We start from the raw sequence: 20,686 nt of genomic DNA, 5'->3' as shown, positions 1-20,686 counted from the left end.
GGGAATGGAGCCTGGTTTAAATATTGACTTTCCTGTTGCCAGATGTCAACATCTTGGCAGAAGGAAAACAGGCTGTTTTACTGCAGTGTGCTTTGCTTGGAGCTGTGAGCTCTTAAAAGCACCATTCATGCTCTGTTTCGTCTCCTCAGCAAGCTACTGCAAGTGTTGTGCTCCAAATTTTATTTTTTATTTTATCTTTTTTTTTTTACAGGGAGTTTGTTCTTTGTTAAAAGGAAAGACCTGAAATGACTTCTTGTCTTTCTCTTTAGACTGCTCTGGTGCCTGCATGGCAGGTATGTTTTACCTTCTTGTGCTCTGAGCTGTGATGAGCCTCTTTGTCTGTTGCCTGGGCAGACTCTGCAGGTGCTGTGCAGCTCTGGTATCTCAAATATGTCATGTATGGGCCCTCAAGAAAGGGATGGGTCCACCTGCTGTGTTCAGAGCATTGCCATGTGGTCTGTCACCACCTCTGGAGACACTTGAAGGAACAGGGAACAGAAGTTCCTGCAAAGCACCCCAAAGAGAACTGTCTGGACATCTGAAGAAGGTCCCAACCCCAGCTTGCTGTTGTCTGAAATGGCAAACTGGTGTTGTGCTGCTGTTTGCCAAGCAAAAGTTCATCCCTGATCTTCTTGTTGAACCAGACTGAGCACATTGTGGGTCTGGCTCCCTACTTCTTCCAGGCCTCAGGCCACGGTTGGATCCCTGCACACTATCTTTTTCCACCAGCTCCTGGTCCAGGGTGTGTGGCGAGCTCAGCTCCAGGTTTAGGCTGGAGCATCCCAAACCCAGATTAGGATGTGTTGGGGGGATCCTGTGTGTCACAGAAGTTGTTTATGTAGTTTAACTGCCAAAAGCGCTACTGCACATCTAGCTGGCTGCAGCTGTCATATGATTTAAGTGCTGTAATTTGGAAGGAGGGGAAGATTCTGAAACATTACTGTTATTTTCTCTAGTATAGCAGTCCTTAACTGCAGTAAAGATGTGTTTTAGATACCCACTATAAACCTCCTTGCCTGAAAACTGATGAAAGAGTAAACAGTTGCTGCTACCATTTGAATAACTGTTTGTAGCAATCAGTCTTAAATACTAGCTTTCCCTGAAATACCTTTGAATTTCTTAGTGCACTTCCAGTAAATGCTGAGGTACAACAGAGACACCTGTCTGTACTTAGTGAACTGCTACTTGAACTTTGTATATTGATCTCGTTAACAGTTGATGTAGCAGAACTAGCGTGGACACTAAGCAGGTTCACACTAAGGTATTCTTTGGAAAAGTAAAATGCAGTGGCTGAATGTTTCTTTTTGAATATAGTCTTGATTTTTAGATGCAAACAAATCTTGCTTTCCTGCCCTTCAAGTTAATCTTTAAATAGTCAACTCAGTTGTTTTTGATTTTCTGGAGGAATCTCTGGTTATTGTAGGGGAAAGTATTTGGTTTTGAACTGTGGTGTCTCTAACAGTTGACTTTTTCCCAAGAAATCAGTTTACTGCAAATGCATTCTTGATTACTCCTTTCCAGCAACCAGTGCTGACATTCAATATAAACTTGTTTAATTATGTTTAATATCAAAAGAGGAAAAAGCCAGCAGCTCACCAGGCAAGTAACAAGTGCCAGAGAGGTGGTGCATGTATTACAGGACATGGCCATTGTGTGCTGGGCTGCACTAACTGCCCATTGATGAGTTGGTTGGACAGTACAGAGCAGTTCTGTAAAGAAGCAGGAGTTCCATGGTTTTGCTGTTGTATGTATGGGGATCCTTCAGGTTTAAATGTGATTTTGAGGAATTGGCTTTAACAGTCCAGCAATCCTGCAGGGAAGGTGGTTGGTGCTCTCAGAGCACAGCTGCAATGGTAGGTGGGCCTTCTGCCTAATGCAGCCCTCTGGGTGCATTGGTTAAAACATCAACTTCTGAGCTGCAAGTTGCTCACACTCTTAAGTGTGTAATTTGTTCCCGTAAATTATTCTGGTTTAAGGCAACCTGCAGTATCAGTACAGGCTGGGGAATGAAGGGATTGAGAGCAGCCCTGCAGAGAGGGATTAAAGCTGGTGCTGGTGTATGAGAAGCTGGACGTGAGTCAACAGTATGCACTTGCAGCCCAGACATTTAGAAGGTCCAATGGAAACACTGGATGGAGCTCTGAGCAACCTGATCTAGTTTAAGGTGTCCCTAGCAGGGGAATTGGAACTCCCTTCCGACCCAAACCATTCTGTGATAAAACACAGATATTGACCAAATCTTTTAACTGTGAAAGTTACACCACCCTTAAAGGGTATTTGGGGCATCCTGCTTTGCTGCCTTTGTGTGTGAATTGCAGATGAACATTGAGTACTGTGGCTCACGAGCAGCAGTGAGCAGGGAGAATTAGTTTCTGCACATTTCTGAACAGTAGCAAGTGAAACCAACTGGAGCTGATGCTTTGAAGCTGAGTGGTTTCGATTGGCTTCTGTGCCTGTCACTTTGCAGGTTTTTTGACATGACAGATTTTTTGAGATTGTATAAGAAGGAAAACAAATTGAGTGTCAATGGAATCAACAGAGTGATGTGTTGAGTACTTCCTCTGTGGTGAGGAAGTGTTTTTGGGGTAAATGGTAAAAGGGAGAGCTTTAGTGGAGTGAATGTACAGACTTCTTTAATTCTGTTCTAGCATCCCCAAATAAAGAGTATTTTCTTATTCAAAAGCAGCTTTTGAGAGAGGAAAAATATGAGAAGAGGGATACAAAAGTCAAAGCAAGACCTCTGTGTTTTGTCAAGAGGAGTTGAGAAGACTTTTTAATATTTTTAGCAGTGAAAACTGATCAATTAAGGATAGAGCAAGTGTTAAGCAAAAGAACTTCTCTAGTCTTCCTGTTCCAAGGTAATATTACTGGAGAGACCTTGTTTCCCCTTCATGCTAGCTGGTGCCAGCAGCATTTCTGAGGGATGTGATGGCTTCTTAGTAATAATGCTGTGTCACAGCCCCCTGCTACAGAGCGCACTTGTAGTTTGACAACTGAGGACTAGCAGTATGTCAGGCAGTGTTTTGACTTCCACCTCTTTAATATCCTGGTCAAGTTTTTACCAGAATGAAAAACTGTGAATTGCATTATTCATAGCTGTTTATGCTCTTGAGTTATTCTGAGTGTTTTTCTGTGCTGATGGCCGGGCTGTGATGTGCCAAACTTGATGTAACAATAACGTGGGTACCAGCTAGAGCAGTCGTTAAACATAAAGTTTGACAACTTTATGGATCCATTAAACTAGGGCATGACCAGTACTCAGAATGGCTACAAATATACGTGTTTTTCTGTTTGACATTTAGAGTTGTGAAATGAGCTGTGTGGTGGATTAGCTTGTTCAGTAGGGAGTGATGCTAAACTTAGATTTCATGTAGCAGTGTAAAGCTTTATTCTTGGAGTTTGCACTGATGTTCTGTTCCAGGTCAAATACTGGGAGGAGACAACTTGTGGAACAGTGCAGTTCTGGAGCAGCTGCTCACTAAAATCGGTGGAGGCATACTTTCATTACCAAAAAACAAACAAACAAAAAAAACCCCAACCACAACCCCCAACATAAAAAACTCACAAACAACCAAACCCACATAAAACTAAAAAAAACCCCAGTCTTCCCCTCCCCCTCTTTTCTTTCATTTCCTGTCTACTTTAAGAAATGAAGCTCAATATCCTTCAAACTTTGGTTCTTTAAACCTGCACTTCTTTTCTCCCCTTGTAGTTTCCATCACATCAACTGCACCAGAATCAGGAAAAATGCCTGCCTTTGTCTTCATTAGATAGGTCTTTCTAGTTTTGTCCATAATCATATATTTCAGTAAAATGAATGGTTAAACTCACTCTACTTACTTTGCTGTGCAATATAAATAAGGAGCCTGGGTACTTATCTAAGCATGCTGATACTTGAGAAAACTTCCCGTTGTGTGGAATGGACTGGAACACAGCAAGATGGTGCATAAATATATTAATATTGCTTGGACATCTTGAGAGATTAGTACTTTCATGATCTGAACCTGTGTAGGTTGTTAAAAAGGAAATGCAGGTTGCCTGTAATGTCACTCAGCAGCAAAAGTGGCATCTTATGTCCAAAGTCTGATCTGATAGTAGTGGGTATGCTCAAGTCTTCTAGGATCTGGAAGTCCTTTAAAGCTTTGTATCTTTTTGTGGAATCATCACTGGACAAACTTGGTTGACCCTTTTCTTTGCTACCTTCAGTTTTTGGAGTGATTAGTGTTTTATGACTGTCTGTTGATTTATGTGACAGCAGTATCTCTCTAGGCTAACAGTTGCATTTAATTTACTGTCCTAGTATGACTTGGAGTAGGGGGAAATGTCTCTTAACAAGATTTACTCAGCTCAAGCAGCATTAAAAGCCAGTCAAGGACATATCAGTTGGATAAAATCTCAGAATACTTATTAATATAATGGCAACTTCAGTGGTTATAATACTCTAAAGGTAGATGCATTATCTGCATTATATTAGGGGAAAAAAAGCTGGTCAGTGCATTTGATTTGTTAGTGAATTGCTGCTGGTTGCTGCATGCACAGTTGCAGGATTCTCCCTCTTATCTCTTAAATGAGATTAAGAGCAGTGCAGAAGTATTCAAGCCCATGTCCTGAGTTTGTCCAATTTGCAGGCCTGGCAGGATGTGTCCAAGGTCCTTTAAGTAGTGATAACTATTGCTCCAAATCAGCTTGGAAGCGCTGTAGGAATTGGTGCTGCTCAGCTGGATGTGGAATTTAGCAGTATGGGCAAGAAGCGGCCACACTCCATCTGGAACAGGATACTTCAAGCACTACATAGTTGAATGGGTGACTGGTCAAGCGCTGGATTATAAAGGAATAGGTAATGTGTCTTGTTTGATGCTGCAGGGAAAACAACACAACTTTGAGTTTTCAAGTGAGGGATTCCCAGTAATAGTGAGCTGCTGCACAAGTACTTTATATACCAGCAATCTGCTGGTGTGCCATTAGCACTGCTTTGTTAGCTCTTACTTTCTTAAGTTTAGGAGGGTGCACTGAAACCCTGCAGTGTGAGAAATGCAAATGAATAATAAGAGCTCGACTTCATTATGGGATTACCTTCTTGGAAAAACTATAACGGGCTCAGTGCCTACTGTCAGCTTTTAGGTACCTCTTGGGCAGGCTGGTTCTCTGAAGGGTTTGTAGTGAAATCCATTCCTGGTCTGAAGGTGTGAATCGACTGGTTGAAGAAGGGGCGCTGGGAGCAGGTTCTTATGACCTGAGACATTTCTGGGGCATATATGTCTGTGAATTTATCTAGTGCACTTTGCTGCTGACTAGGCAGAGTTTTACAGTTTCACAGATATTTCATACTATGTGCTCAGATAGGCCAAGAGCAAAAATGTTAATAGGATTTCTATACAGCTCGCTGCTTGCAGTTGCTTGTCTTTGAGAAATTGTACTTTAAGTTTTATGCAATTGCACTTGTTTGACAGCACAAGTCAAAATTGTAAACTTACTTAGTCAAGTTCTTGAGAAAGGAAAAAAACTTCTGGTTTGCCATTATTGCTATGCAAAAAGCTGATCTCTATCATGGATATAAGGTGCCAGGCTACAGCATCAGTGCCCCTTAACCATACAACTTGTGTGTGGTAAAATTAGCAGTGGTTCTAGAAAATGTCACTCCTTTTGGTGTTGTGTGCATCCTTTGTGGAAGCCCACATGGAGATTACTGTGCTCTATTTTGGGGAGATTAGCAGTGGTTGTGCTGAAAATTACTGTGTTCTGAGTGCAGAAGTGACTCTCCCAGTGCTTCTGAAGGGCAAGCTGACATCTCTAGATGAACTCACGTGTTTGGAAGCTTTTGTGTCAGCTTTTTTCTGGACTGAGGAACTTTGCTAGGGGAACCTAGCATGATCTAGCACCGTGCTAGAGAGAGTTACTGGAGGAGTAAAGGAAACTGCACTGGAGTGGATGAAAAATAAATTGAGGAGTCTGAGAAGGGAATTCAAAGACTTAATTTGAGCCTAGTTTCCTTGGGCTCTGTATAATTCATAAAAGGTAAAAGGAGGAGAGGCTCCTGCTGAAAGGCAGCTTTAGCTCAGTGACACTAGTCGTTTATTTGTCTACTGCAACTTTTTCTCCCTGTACAAGAGTGAACTCTTCCTGCTTCAGAGGCATACATTCACTTCCCTCCTGGAGAAGGGGTGTCAGGGGGAAGTAGATGGCTTTTGTACTTGCCAAGAGCTACTTCTGTGTCTGGAGTCACATGTCAGGCCCTAAAAGTTGCTTGCTCATTCATTCAGTGTGCAAATTGTAAGCCTTGGCCTTTTTTGAAAATACAGGAGACTTTTTTCCCCTCCCAGAATCTGTCAGCTACCTTCTTCCTGCAGCCTTGTAACAGAAACCAACGTAGTCTCTACTGCTGCAAATGCTTTTGCTTTGCTTGTCAGCCATCATAATACTCCTGTACGCTGGGGAGATGTGTGGAAGTGAAAAGTCTCCCATGAAGTCTCTGCCCATATCTCAGTTTAGAAAGTGTGGGAGAAAATGGAAACTTTATTCTGTCAGCAGGTAGGTATTTGTAAATCTTCTTCACATGTTAATGAAGGGTAGGCCACTGACCTCCCCTAAGGCAGGGTGCCAGGACCCTTTGTGTTCCTGAAGAAGAGAGGTTCTTGGAGGAACCTTGGAGAATCTGGAGGAGCAGCCTGTGACTTATTACGGCCATTGTGTTAATCACAGTATGGTTGAGTTGGGAAGGACCTTTGAGGTTCAACCCTTCTGTTAGAGCATCTGGGACTGGTTGGCCAGGACCATATCACAAAATGGTTTGAGTTGGAAGGGACCTTAGGGCCCAGTTCAACCCCCAGGCATGGGCAGGGATGCCACCCACCAACTAGATCAGGTTGCTCAGGGCCCATCCAACCTGGCCCTGAACACTTCCAGGGATGGGGCTTCTACCACTTCTGGGCAACCTGTTCCAATGCCTCACCACTCTCTGAGAAAAAAAAAATCTTATTAATTTCTAATGTAAATTTCTCTTCTTTTAGTTTGAAACTGTTCCCCCTTGTCCTGTCACTATCTACCTGTGTAAAAAGTTGTTCTTCCTCTTTTACAAATCCCCTTTATGTACTTGAAGGCTGCAATGAGGCCTCCCTGAAGTCCTCTTCAGGCTGAACAACCCCAGCTTTCTCAACCTGTCCTTGTAGGATCTCTCATAGAGAGATCATCTTTATGACCCTTCTCTGGATCAGCTCTGGGAGGTCAATGCCCTTCTCTGATGATAACTTCAGAGCTGGATGCAGTGCTTTAGGTGGTTGTCTCAAGTGTAGAGGTGGAGAATCACCTCCTTTGACCTGCTGGTCACTCTGCTTTTAATACAGCCTGGGACGCATTTGGCTTTCTGGGCAATAAGCACACACTGGTGGCTCATGTCCAGCTTTTTATCCATCCAAGTCCATCTCTGTAGGGGTGCTCACAAGGTCTTCTCCCAACCTGTACTTGCATCTGGTACTGCCCTGACTCAGGTGCAGCACCTTGCACTTGGACCTGTTGAAATTGATGAGGTTCTCATGGCCCAATTCTTGAATTTCTCCAGGTCCTTCTGGATGGCATCTTGTCCTTCTGTTGTGTCACCTACACAGCTCAGCGTTGTGTCATCTACAAACTTACTGAACTTAGTTGATGCCACTATCTGTCATTGATAAAGATATTGAAGACTACTGATCCTTGATATCCATGTCCACCTTGATGACCATGTTCAAATGGTTTTTGAATATCTTCAAGAATGGATTTTGTGAAGTACTTACCCTTGAGCCCTGTTGCTTGCATCAAATTGTGTGCTGCTCAGTTGCTTCTGTACTTCTGCCCTTGATAGTAAATCACGGAATTTCTGTGCTACACCAGATCCAGGCATGAATTTGGTAATTACATGGTGGGAGCTACTGTGTACCACAAGCAATGAAGATTTTGTTGGTATTATTAAGGTACTGCTAGAACTACAGAGAGTGCTTTTTTTTTTTTTTTTGTGCTTTTTTATTTTTAAATATCATAATATGTAATTCAGCTTAATGTGTAATTGAATTTGCTTTGTTCTTAAAACCTCAGTGTCAAATTCATGGTGGGACCTGGTAACAGAGTGGGGATGGTGGACTTTTCTGGAGCTTCTTTTCAGAAATGGAGGCTCTGGGATGCTGTGTTAAAAGAGGGAGGTTTGCTTTAAGAGTGCAGAAAAGCAGACTTGTCTTCTGAGGGAGGCTGGGAGTCACTCCAGAGTCACTCAAGTAAAACTTTTAATTGGATTGCGAGGTTACATACTGAAGCTTTCTTTGAAATATTCCCATTTCTGGGATTGAAAGACTGTAGTCTTTCCTTCCAAATCTTTTCCAACTATAATCTAGCTGCAGCTCAGCACTGTTTCTTCACATTTTTGACAGGGTCAGTCTCTTGCCTGAGGGATTGGAGTCTATAGAGAATGGCAGCATAACTGGGATAAGTGGCTGAAGTGAAATAACTAAATATATTCCTCTAAAATCTAATTGACAGTGTTTTGACTCTGTCAATCTCACTTGGAGTGTTCCTCTGTGTTTGCAGGGTTTGATCTGACTTCTCCAAAGTCAGTGCAAACTCTGATCACTGGATCTGGGGTGCTACTCTGTCCTTTGGCCTGGACCTCTTCCATAGATTGGAAAGCTTTTTACCTGTTACTGCTGGAGCTGACAAATGTGACTGCTTTGAGCACTGTTTGCGACACGCAGCTTTGTCATAAATCAGGGATTTCTGCCTAATCTTCTAAATGCTGAAACACTTATAAGTTAGTAGAGAATGTGTGCAAATATAGATAATTTTGTCTGACATGAATGGGTTAAGTATTTTATTGTATTATCAGTTTGTCTAGTCGCAGAATATGCCAGAGTGTGGATCTACTCCCTCACAAGAGCTCAGGAAATTAGTCTGAGTTTATAATTGGATTGAGAGGAGAGATGAGAACTGCTGCCTTTGCCACAACGTGTGTCAACTGACTGAAATACTGTGGGCTGAGATTTTGGTTTAAGAGGAGCAATACTGGCAGCCCTGTGATCCCTACCTGTAACATTTGGAAGTGTTTGTGTTACAGGGAGGTACATCTTCTAAAGAGGTGGTGATTGTCGGTGGTGGCTTTTTGTTTGTTTTAATAAGAGTAAGTGAAGGCAGCACTTAGGCTAAAGAAAATGCTGGAGAAGATAATTCTGTACAAAGAACTGTACTGAATGATGTAGTTGTATCAGGCAGAGCTTGTCCAGAGAAAGCATGTGGGAGAGGCTGAAGTACTGAGATTAATATCATGGTGTTGAGTTCTATCCTGCTAGAAGACAGCAGATACTTAACCCCTTAAGCCACATTCTGCTCACCACTACTAATGGTGCTGCAGAGAAGCCCTTGCTCATACTGTTCAGGAATTGCTGTAGCTGTGCAGCTCCATTCGTGTCATGCACAAATCTCAGGGGACTGAAAGAAGTGTCTGCTGTTAAAGGAAGGGGAGAGAGCACAGTGTGGAAATAGGAGCATTAATGTACAAATTTCAGGCATGTTGTCTTTGGGCTTCTGTCCTATTGCTTCACAGCATCTTTTTCTCTTAATGCAGTTTTAAGCCCTCAGATCAGGTGCTGAAAAGCTTTACTTGTCTGTAAACTGGTAAGACTTTGAAGATCAAATTGATGCTACAGAATCTAGATTGGCTTAAGATGCTTAAGTAGCTTTATGGCTCTTAAAATGGCTTATGCCATATAAAACTCTGTTGGAGTGGGGAGAGGAGCCTGACTGTTGCTGCCTGATTGGGAGCTACCTGGGAAAGATGGGGGTAGTGGAAGACCAGCTGGCTGGGAAGTCTTTGCCCCAGACACATTGAATGGAAGGCCTATCAATCTTCCCTCGTAGCAAACTGCAGAAGTTGAAATTAAAGCCCAAGTATAGGCTGAGAAGGCAATTGAATCTTTAACAGGTAACCTTGAAATAAGAGACTGAATCTTTCTGCTATGCCCTCAAAGACCAAGTGCTTCTTGCACCTCAGACAGGGGTTTGTCAACAAAGTCTTCCCATCATTTTCCTCCATTTGCTTTTGCTTGCTTGCTTAAGGGCTGGAGTCATGATAGTCTTGCCAAAAGTATGAGCTGTGGTGCACAAGTTTGGCACAAGGTGCCTGTGAAACAGCAGAACTCAGGTAGATCTTGTGGACTGGTTATTTGGATAGCTTTGTCCAAAATTCTGTTTAGATCATGTCTTAGGATTGCTTCTGCATTTCTCCAATCCTGAGGCATGAGTGGTAGCCTTTCCTGAGTTTGTTTGTATTAAACACTACTGAATACATAGCGCAGTTTCTTCAAAGCTCAGAGGTCGTACTCATTCATCAGGGCTTGATACTTCATCAGGGCTTGGTTTCTGTAGGGAAAGAGGGATATAAGGTTTCCATGTATAAACAAACTGTTGTTCTGCTAGACCTGTATGTGAGAAAAGCAGCTTCTCCACAAGGCTACCATAACGTCCTATCCTTGCTTAGCTGCCTTCAAAGTAGAAGTGCTTCAATACTATATTGCATTGCTTAAATTGTTGCTAGAGCCCTGGGTTAAGATGGAAGCTGCAGAGCTGAGTAGCAGGTGCTAGCTGAAGAAAGAACCACGCCTGAGACTAAGCAGGCAAATATCTGGTGAAAAGTGTTTGCTCAAACCTAATAGCATTTCTGGCTGTGGAGGGAGTTCCCTTTCTTGTGATTCATGAGGTGCACAATCTGTACAGAGTGTTAATGCTAAATTAACACTCTCTACAGATTGTGCACCTCACCTGGGAAAGCTTTAAGTACACACTGTAACCCTAAGGAGGAGATTACAACTTGGTTAATGGTAGGAATTGTGATGGTAATGCTTTGATGAGGTTTGCTGAGACACTTTGTGACATTCATTTGAACGTGCCAGTTTGGTTCAGGCATCCTTGACAGAAAGGTATCTACCTTTGTGCCAGTCTCTCAGACACCAGCTTCTAAAATGAATAGATGACTTAAGCACTAACCTCTTAGTTATCCTGAGGGGTAAAGGGCAAATGAGTGCTTGTTCTGGAATGGCAAAACCTTTGGTTTTAATCTCTTGCATAGTTAGCAAAACCCCACTGCTACTTGGCTCTGGAACAGCTCCTTCCTTAGGCTTCAAGATCTTTGCAGGCACTGCCTTACAGCTGGTATCTGCAGTAACAAACAAGGGACGAAGTAAACCTTAATTTGCAATGCAGGGCAAAGAGCAGAGATACTTGAGGATGCACAGTTAATTACTGTAAGACATGTAACAGAAGCTTATACTTAAGCTTCAGCTCTGTAATGTCTGTGTCTTGCCTTGGGAAGGCAGCATCCATCTATAGCTCTACAGCTTCAGTTCCACCTCCAGCCAGCTGCATGTGCTCTGAATTATTGTGAAGGAGAGGAAGCCCATCCAGCAGGATATTTTGGTCATGGGAGGGCCCTTTAGAAAGGCCTCATAATGACCCTGTTTTCATAGTGTGCAGCAATTTTGATTGTTGTGACTGTCAAGAGCTGCTAAACTGGTCAGAAAGCTTCCCACTGCAGAGAAAAACCTTGCTTTTTGGTTCTGTGCAGCTGCTGTTTGTCATCCCCATCCTGCTTTTTTTTTTTTTTTTTTTTTTTTTTTTTTTTTTTTTTTTTTTTTTTTTTTTTTTTTTCCCCTTGAGCCATCACTTGAATTTGGAAAATCCCTTGGAGAGAGATTCCTCCTCCAAATGCACCACAGAGAGCAGAACCTATCTTCTTCAGACTGGCTTCAGGCAGTATGAGGGAGTGCTGCCTTGCTCTGCCCTGAATCCCTGGGTGTGCTAAGGACCTACTGGAGAAGAAGCAGATAAAATGGTTGTTATGGCTGACAGGGTCTCAAAACCAGAGATTGTCTTCCCTGAAATTGATGAGTTAGAGATGACAGCCAGAAGTTGTCCTACACCAGATTTGGAAGGGTGGACCTCAGTCTTTTCTGTTTACAGAGAGATTGACTTGTGCTTCAGTTTGAAGAGCGTCAAACTTCCCTAAGTGATGAGGAAGAAGCTTGTTCAGGAAAACAGCTTCCTTCATCACCAGGTAGGATTTGTACCTGAGAACAAGTGAGGAGCAACACTCCTGTAAACTGCAGCAGGTAAGAGAGCAGGAGGCAGATGTATTTAGGTGATGTATTTGGGAGGTGCTATAGCAACAAATCTGTATAGCCTCTATAATTGAGGTGAATGTGAGCAAAGAGAGAAACTTGAAGTAAGAAGAATTTGCATGGTGTCCCTCTCTTGGCAATGACCTTAGAACAGTAATATTTCTGTAGTATTTCTAAAAACTAGAGATTGTCTTGCGTGACTTCTGGGCTTGTGCTTGGGCTATGCATAAGGAAGAACAAGAGCAGAATTCAGCCTCAAAGACCTGTAATTCAGCAAATCTTCCCTGTAAGCCAAATGTATGTTCCAGTAGTGGGCCACGTCCTGTATGTGTCTCTGACTGAACTGAAGAGGTGTGGGAGACTTTGGCCCATACAGATTTCTGTCAGTAGCAGGCCTGATTGGTGGTTGAGGCTGGCAATCCAGATGTCTCTAGGGACATGAAACCAAATTTTGCACTATAAAGATATAGGACGAGTACCAGATTTATTTTTTTTAATGGTTAGTAATGGCTAAATCTGAATGTAGAGAATTTCCTGTAAAAGACAAGAATGTTTGCTCCAGGAAATACCTAGGAAATGGTATCCTTGGTTGTTAGCAGGGATCAACAGATTTTCATAAGGGGTTCTTTTTCCCATAATAGCTACTTGCAGTTGTAGCCAGCTAGCACTGACCAGTGTTAAACTGACTGATTATCTAGGGTTGGGGAAAAGTCCCAGTGTGCAGCCTTCCCTTCTCTCTGTGTTGGGAGAATGATGGTAGAAAACACCCAGCTCTTTGTGTGCCACATCTGATAACTTGTCATTTTGCCTAACCCAGTTAGCACAACTACTGCCTGAGCCTTTTGCACAGAAGGCAGCCCCTGACTGCTGAGTTATAGAAGGGAAAGCTGCAATGCACAATCTGTAGCTATTCATATTAACAAACTTGGTTAATAGAGTGTGTTATTACTGTAGCTGATTTACAGTTCTCTGCTGCCTCTGGATGCTTTAAGTACAATCTGTGACCAAAGCTTTAACCTTTGCCAGGTGAACTTTGCAGTATTTCTGGCAGATGTCACAGCCACGTGTCAGAAATGCAGAGGGGCATTCTATTTTCTTCTTTTCAGTGGGTTTGGAAAATAGCATAGACCTGTGTTTCAGGCTCCAGCACTCTCATTGTTGTGAGCCTGCAGGTATTCTGCACCAGAAGCGAATGTAGGTCTTTAGCATAAAGGAGCTGCTTTTTAATTAGCTGGAAGGTCTGTTCCTGTGCTGACTGACTGCAGTGGAAATGGGAAGTTAAAATTCCAGAAAGGGTGTCCTTTCTTCCCATATGCCTGGGTTTACTTTGCTTGGACTTGACTTTGGTATGCTGCAAGACCCTTTCACTTCTCTGGAATAATGCCTGATCAGCTCTGTCCTTACTGTGCAGGAAAAGATTCACTTCCATTTGATTATGCTCCTCTGTGTGCAGGCTGCACTGAGGATCCCAGGTGAAATTGTGGGGTTTGGGAGGAAAGTATTGTGCAGCTGTAAAGGTGATCTACGTTGCTAGTAAGCTTGTTTTTTTTAGTGAAAGAAGCAGACCTTGAAATAAAAATAAAAAAATGCAGTGAAGTGCTGCAAAATTGAGCTGAGTGCCTCTTTTAGGTAAGAAGCAGTTTTGCTTCCCAGAGTTGAATCATAAAGGCCTGGCATGAAGTCAGATGGCTTATGTAAGGTGATCTTTCTTTATACTGTATGTGTCAATACATAAATACATTTCAGGCAGTGCATTGCTGCATTCCTGGCTGCTCTAAACAATGGTGGTTGAAGCACCAAGGACATTGGACAGTGTACTTCATAAATATTTCACAATCCCTTCCCCCAGACAAGACCCTCCCAGACCCTCTCAGTCTAGCCTCTTGAGCAAAAATTATATTGCACATTAGAACACTCATCAATATACCCAGGTGGTGTTTATAGCCTAGCCTTCAGAGAGGAGTGCTGCTCTCTCCTATTCTGGACTTGCACTGTGGTGTGATACCTGGGCAGCAGAGACTGGGTTCTCACTAGTGGTTATTACACTGATGGAAGCAGCTGGAGAAATAGCTATGCACGCAGAATTTTCCATTAATCAGAGGAAAAAGTCCAACACAGATGGTATATAGGATAGATTACGGCTGGTAATCCTTTTGTGTCCTAGAAGATTAAGGATATCCTGGTGTAGCTGCAGTCAGCTGACCTTTTTTTATTTAAACGATTGAGCATAGTTGATGCAGTTCTGCAGAGGACCAGGGCTCTTCCAGAAGCCATGAGCTGTGCACTGTGAATGTTTGTTAAGGGAACGGTCTGTTTAAGTCCAGCCTCAGTTATAAATTTACAGGAACTTAACTTTGTGCCATGTAAACAGCAGCAGCCACAGGATGGCTCAGAAATCACTTGCTAGATGGCTCTATTGTATGTGGCAGAGCTGAATTCTCTGAGGAGGCACAGTGAATGTCATGTGGGGAAATGGAGGGTTTCTGAATCCTGCTGTCTGGGTGGCCCCAGAAAGTAAAGATGAATGTTTCAGTGGAAGAAGAGGATGGCTGCACGCTCTGAACTGTCTGGCATGGATCTATATGAGGATTACAAATCACCCTTCGATTTCAATGCTGGAGTGAACAGAAATTATCTTTACTTGTCGCCTGGCATAAACCTTTCTCCACCTGGATCACCTACACTGGCAAAGTCTGGTAACTTGCTTCTTTTTCTTCCTTAAAATCTCAACATAAAATACTTAGCAATTAATACCTGTAAAACTTCTCAAATTAAAAAAGTATAAAAGTTAGTCTGCTATTAATTCTGGTAGTGCATTGGCTTCAGTGTGTCATGTAGGTAATATCTCATGTGTTTTATGTTACCAGCTTTACATTATTTGTTATTTAGTCAGTAGAAAGGCAGTTTGAGGGGAAAATGAAGTGGCAAGAACAATTGGGAACAAAACTTCTGCAAGATAGAACAGTTTGTCTAGTTTGACTATTAGACATCTTGGGGGAGGAGATAGAAATTGCATTTTTAGTATGACTTCAGAGCTCTGGATAGTCTAAAATCTGCTTTTGCCTTAAAACTGACAATCTCTTTAAAACCTTTACTCCATTCCACCTAGCATTTAAAATGCTGCAAGTCTTCCACCTGCGGATACAAACTGCCCTGGGGCTGCCCTGTGCTGTGCTGCAGTGGCATCTGTTTAGTGTTTAACCCTATGAGTTTCTTTCTGGTAACCTCTTGTACAGAACACCCATAGCTGTGCCTCCCAACACACCCTAGTCTGGTTTTACTGTTGTCATTCCTTTCCATTCCTTGCTGCCAAATGTAATCTTTCAAAGTAATTTTAGATACAGAAAGCTTAAACCTACTTCAGGTGTGGCAAAGCAAAGTTACACAGGTGTTAATTTTTTTTTAAATGGGCTTGTTACTTAAAATTTTGAAGAAACATGCATCCCGTGGGGAACCACTATGTGAACTATAACAACCCTCCCTGTGAACTTGATGAGCCAGGGGCAACTGGGAAACAGTGGTCAGCATTCACTTTTGCAATTACTGCATCTCCCAGCTTTTCTAAAGGAGAGGGGAAGCAGCTCTGTGTGTCAGATGATGATACATCACCATTACCACCAGCCTTTTCTGGGCTTTATTTTCTTTTTCTTTATTTTCTTTACTTTGAATGAATATCTAATTAGCATTTGGGAGAAGCACAAAAATTTTCTTGCCCGGGTGGAAGAGATATGTCTCACTTTGGCTTCTTCACTGAGATAAATGGGAAGCACTTAAATCTGGTCTTTCTTATATACTGCAGAATAAATGTGCTCTGTAGTACTGAATGTTACTCAAGTGTTAGAGTGGTTTTATAACCTTGCAACAGGTTGTTCTCCTGAACTATAACAAACACCTTTTTTCTCTAGCTTTGCCAACTGTTTAGTGGTGACCACACTGCTCATTCTGAGTGTTGCGTGCAGAACATGCCCATGTGAAAAAAAGCTTTGGAGGTTAACCTGCCCCCATCCCAAGGCTGCTCATCTGAAATGAAAAGTACTTCTTAAAATTGCTCCTGTTTGGTGCTGATCTCTGAATTCAGGCCATGGAGGGAGGAATTTCTGGTCAAAATGGAACATGAACATGGATTGAAACTGGCCAAAGCAAACCTCAGATCAGAAAAACTGAGTGTTGATTGAATTACTCTTAATGCTTTGCCTACCCTGGCAGAGTAATAGGGACTTAAATGCCATTTCCCTGAATGTGATCCATGGAATCCTAATCAACTAACTTGCTCATGTCTTTATTTGATTCATTTAAATAGATTTAATAAACTGCTGGGAAGATATATTAATCTTAGAAATACAGATGTAAAAACTGACCTTAAAGCTAGGTAAGTTTTCTCAATACTATCTAAATCTTTATGATTTTTTCCCCCAGTTTTTTTTATTCTGTTTGAGAGACATGAAATGTTCAGTTAAACTTGGTTATAACAGAGTACCAAATGACTGAATTTTAAGTCCTTCACAACTCTAATGATGCAAGAAAACTAACATAACGAAAGGCAACAAGTTGAAAGCTGTAAAAATAATTTTACATAAATTAATTTTACATAAATTACATAAAATAACAATAGCAACAATTCTGTTGGCAAAAAGAGACCACAAGTGAGAAATTCTCTCTTAGTAGTAGTTTGAGGCAAAGCATTTCCATCTGTGGGCTGACGGCTGATTTCCTGGGGTTTTGCCCCACACCCCATATAAAGGTCTAAGGTGGGCTGTGCATGTTTCTTTATGAAGTTTTCTCAAAGCCGGGATCTTACTGGCTGTCAGCCCTAGTTTATGGGATACATTTGGGTTGTAGCCACACCATTGTGGAGGTCTGTGGGTTGTTAGCTGTGTAGACAACTGCTCCTTGGTTAGGTAGCCCAGCACAGCCTTGCCCATAGCATGAGTGAACCCTGTGTTCTGCAGGTATTGAACTGAGGAATGGGAGCAAAGGGAACAGAGAGGTGAGAAGAGAGAGCAAAGGTGCCAGAATGAAGATTGATGGGAAGATGTTGGCATACTTCTGTAGAGCTCAAAAAATAATAAATGGGAGGGGCTCAGAAGGCAAGAAGAAAGCATGGTGAGATGTGCAAGGTGAGGTATGGAGGACTCTGAGTAGCAGTGATTTTATATCCCTAAAAACTCAAAGAATGTAAGGGGAGGAGAGATCATTCCTTTGCTTCTTAGCATTGTGCCTTAAATTCCATTTGGTAGACAAGAAGCAGAACAGTCTTAAAACATGAGTTCCAAACAGAAGCTACATTCCCCAAACAGAAGCTGTTGCTGCAGGAGACAATCCAGCATTTTTTCTTACTGATGGATTCACTTGATCTATTTTTGGTGATTTAATCCAGATGACTCCTCGTAATCAGATTGAACAGACTTTCAGCTGGTTGTGCTAATGCTCTTGGAGTCGGCTTGGTTTTGGTAGTTGCAAACTTTCTGAAATGGCTTTGTGATGGCAAGCAAGTGGTCCCTGAAGGGCTGCACATGAGAGCAAGGTCAAGAGTCATAGGAGTACATACTGAGAGGGTGTAGGGTATTGAGGAGAAATGCAGTTCAAATTGTTTTCCTTCAGGGTAGGTTTATGTAATGAATATGTTAAATAGCAATTTGACAAAAAGGTGTGGCATTCTTAACTGTTAAAGAAATATGTTGATGTATAAAACAAAAGTTATCTGATTGTGAGACATAATTCTTTATTTTAAGTGCTGTAATGGTGTGCTCTGGTTTGGGCATTAGACTTTAAAGTTCTTACTGCCCTAGGTTTCTGACAGAAAATTGTTTATTGGGAAACCCACAGGACCTACATTATGTTTGTGAAAAAGACAAGTACAAATCTTTGGGAAAATGTGGCACAGATCTCATGATATAAATGCAGAATGAGGTTTAATTTTCTTCCTTCTCAGTGCACTCTGTGGTAACAGCGTTCACAAAAGTTCTGTCCCAAGTGTTCTGGACACAAATACAGTAGGTAGACAGTGTTAACTGTTTTGGAAAGAATTTGTGGAATTGAGTTTTACCTGAGTTCAGTAATTTGATCAAGAACAAGGATTCTTCTTTTTTTCTGCTAGACAGCTGCTAGGAGCATGTTTCATAGAATGCCTACAACTAATTACAGACTCACAGGATCTTTTTTCCTCTGTTTTTTCAGTTGATTGTGAAGTAGCTGTTTGACAGCAAAATCAGAGTGATGATTAATGAGTTTTTCATTCTCAGACCAAAGGATTGTATGGAGTGCCATCAGAAGGTGCTGAAATGAGAACGGAATTCTATTGGTTAGATGTTTCATTTCTATAGTAATTAATAGGAAATGTTACTTAATGAGTCTTCAGCTTAGACGAATGATGTATTTATGTACATATATACACACACACTCTTCCTTGCTCCTTATTAACAAATAATCCTGATTTCTTTCCTCTTGTGTTTTATGATTTTTATTTACATTTTTTTTTATTATCTGTAAGGCTGTTCTACCTCTTGAATAGAGAATTAGTTCAGTCTTCCTGCAAACTGGTCTCCCTGCAATTAGAACAGAATTCTTTGGTTTTGGCAAACTTTGTTTAAGCGTCAGCTACGAAGACTCAAACTGGGAAATCTTTTGCTGGAAATTTTGTTGCATAAAAAGGTGTTTAAAATGGTCTTACTGCAAGCACTAAGAAAAAAGAATCATTAAAGTTATTGCATCATAGTAATACAAATAATATCATCCTCCTTCCTTTCCCTGAAGCTATGAAACCAAAAGTTGAGGAAGACCATAGTTTTTTAGGATGTTTGTGGTTTATACAGGAATTTAGGAGAGATTTGGTTTCTGGATCTGGAAGGGGGAGAAGCAGCCGTTTGAGTGGATGCACATCCTTATCAGTCCCTTCTCAGTACTCCTCTGCTTTGAAGCAACAGCCTTTTGTTCCTCAGCTCTGTCTCTGGGCTTCCCATCTCTCTTAAGGTCCAGGTGCAAACCAGAAGCTTACTTCTAGTTTCATGATATCTGCGACCTTCTAGCCACAGTGGTCTCAGTTACTAGGGACAGAGAGATCAAGCAGGGTACAGAGGAAGAGTTCATATTTGCAGTGCAGTAGTTTTCTCCACTGTTGTAACCTTGCTTGTGGCTGCACCCAGTGTGCTCAAAATGGACACTTTTAAATCTGATCTGAAGAGTAGTAGAGGGATGGAGGCTCTGCATTGATCTTGAGCATCCTCAGTGCTTCCAGAGTTTGTGTGTCAGATGAATGAGACACCAGTGTGCACAGACTCCTGGGCAGGGTTGTGTAGAAAACAGTGGTTGGGATAGTGTTCTGTACCTTGGTTTCTCTCACAGAGTAGTGGAATGTGTTGTTCTCAACAGGTTTCCAGGTCTCCTATTATAGCAGCAGTTGCCATTATATTGAGCTTCAATACAGCTTGATAGAATGAAATACAAAATGTCTTTGGTTTCTTTCCTGTAGTTGGGCAGCACAACTTTGGTGTCCTTTGATCAGTTTTCTTTTTGCACTGGCACAAAAGAGCTGTGTGCTAATGTTAGCTGTTGTTTGGCAGACTTGTGATAATCTGACTTCTAATGCTCTATTCATCTCAAGGGCTGCTGAGGAGTGACTCTATACCTGAGGTTGGAGAGGATGCTGCTGCTACAGTCAGTATGACAGAAACACTCTCAGAAGAAGAACGGGATGAGCTAAGAAAAGAGCTAGCCAAGGTAATTCTTCTGCAAATAGCTCTTAACTTGTTTTGATAATGAAAATCTGGGATAACATTATCTTTGAACATACAGTTAATGCTTTGCATAGTTATTCTGTGAGTGTCTAAAGCTGGCAGTCCTGTGTATTGCACAGATAGGAAGGAAGGGAGTCAAAGAGGAAAGAATAGCCGGTTGTAGTGATAGGGAATTAAGCTGGGACTACTGAATGTACAAATATGAATATACCTAACCCCCCCTTCCCCCCCCCCCCTTTTTTTTTTTTTTTTTTAAATCTTTAGTGAGAAAGGGGTAAATCAGCAAAGAGAACATGGTTGGAAACCAAAACCCAAGTATTGTCTCGACTAGTGTGGAGTCGCTAAAGCTGTTTCTTTCATGAAGACTGCTTTGTAGTAGTATCTGTGTGGGCACTATATTGCTAATGTCTAACCATATTACTGTTCTTGTCCATAACAGAATATTTTTAAGACTGAGGAAAAGTAGCATTCTTTGAAGGACAGACCGGCAGATGTTCAAGCCTGATATATGCCAAAGTCAAGCTTTATTAGACAGACAGTCTTTTTTCTTTAGTAGCTCTGTGGGACTTTAGGACCCTTATGAAAGACACTAACTTAAGCCTAAGGTTGCCAAACAAAGGTTAGCTTTAAATTAAGCACATTTAATACGTTCTTGTTTTTGGCAGTCCTGAGTGTCATTTCATGCCAAAGATAGTGAGGGTGGGCTGGTCCTGCTAGGATATGTCACGCTGGACTTTGGACAGATATCCAAAACAGAGGAAGCATTGAAAATACTGTAAGGAGTGCAGTAAGGAGCTGTACTTATGTAAGAAGCTTAAATGAGTG

At 41.7% G+C, this 20,686-nt stretch overlaps 1 protein-coding gene across 4 annotated transcripts in view; it reads left to right on the top strand.

Moving 5' to 3' along the window:
- Positions 1–20,686, top strand: part of TPD52 (tumor protein D52) — a 124,181-nt gene that overhangs the window by 8,364 nt on the left and 95,131 nt on the right. The window contains exons 1-2 of one of the 4 annotated variants that reach the window (XM_066332663.1): positions 14,498–14,824; positions 19,729–19,844. In XM_066332663.1, the coding sequence (XP_066188760.1) occupies positions 14,653–14,824; positions 19,729–19,844 (288 nt within the window). In that variant the 5' untranslated portion in view covers positions 14,498–14,652. Of the gene's footprint in view, positions 1–14,497; positions 14,825–19,728; positions 19,845–20,686 lie in introns of those variants that run through there. The other 3 variants (XM_066332635.1, XM_066332654.1, XM_066332644.1) reach the window with 3 other exon arrangements.

This window comes from Sylvia atricapilla, chromosome 1 (genome assembly GCF_009819655.1).
Source record: "Sylvia atricapilla isolate bSylAtr1 chromosome 1, bSylAtr1.pri, whole genome shotgun sequence".
Lineage (NCBI taxonomy): Eukaryota > Metazoa > Chordata > Aves > Passeriformes > Sylviidae > Sylvia > Sylvia atricapilla.
This window is presented reverse-complemented; position numbering and strand designations above follow the sequence as displayed.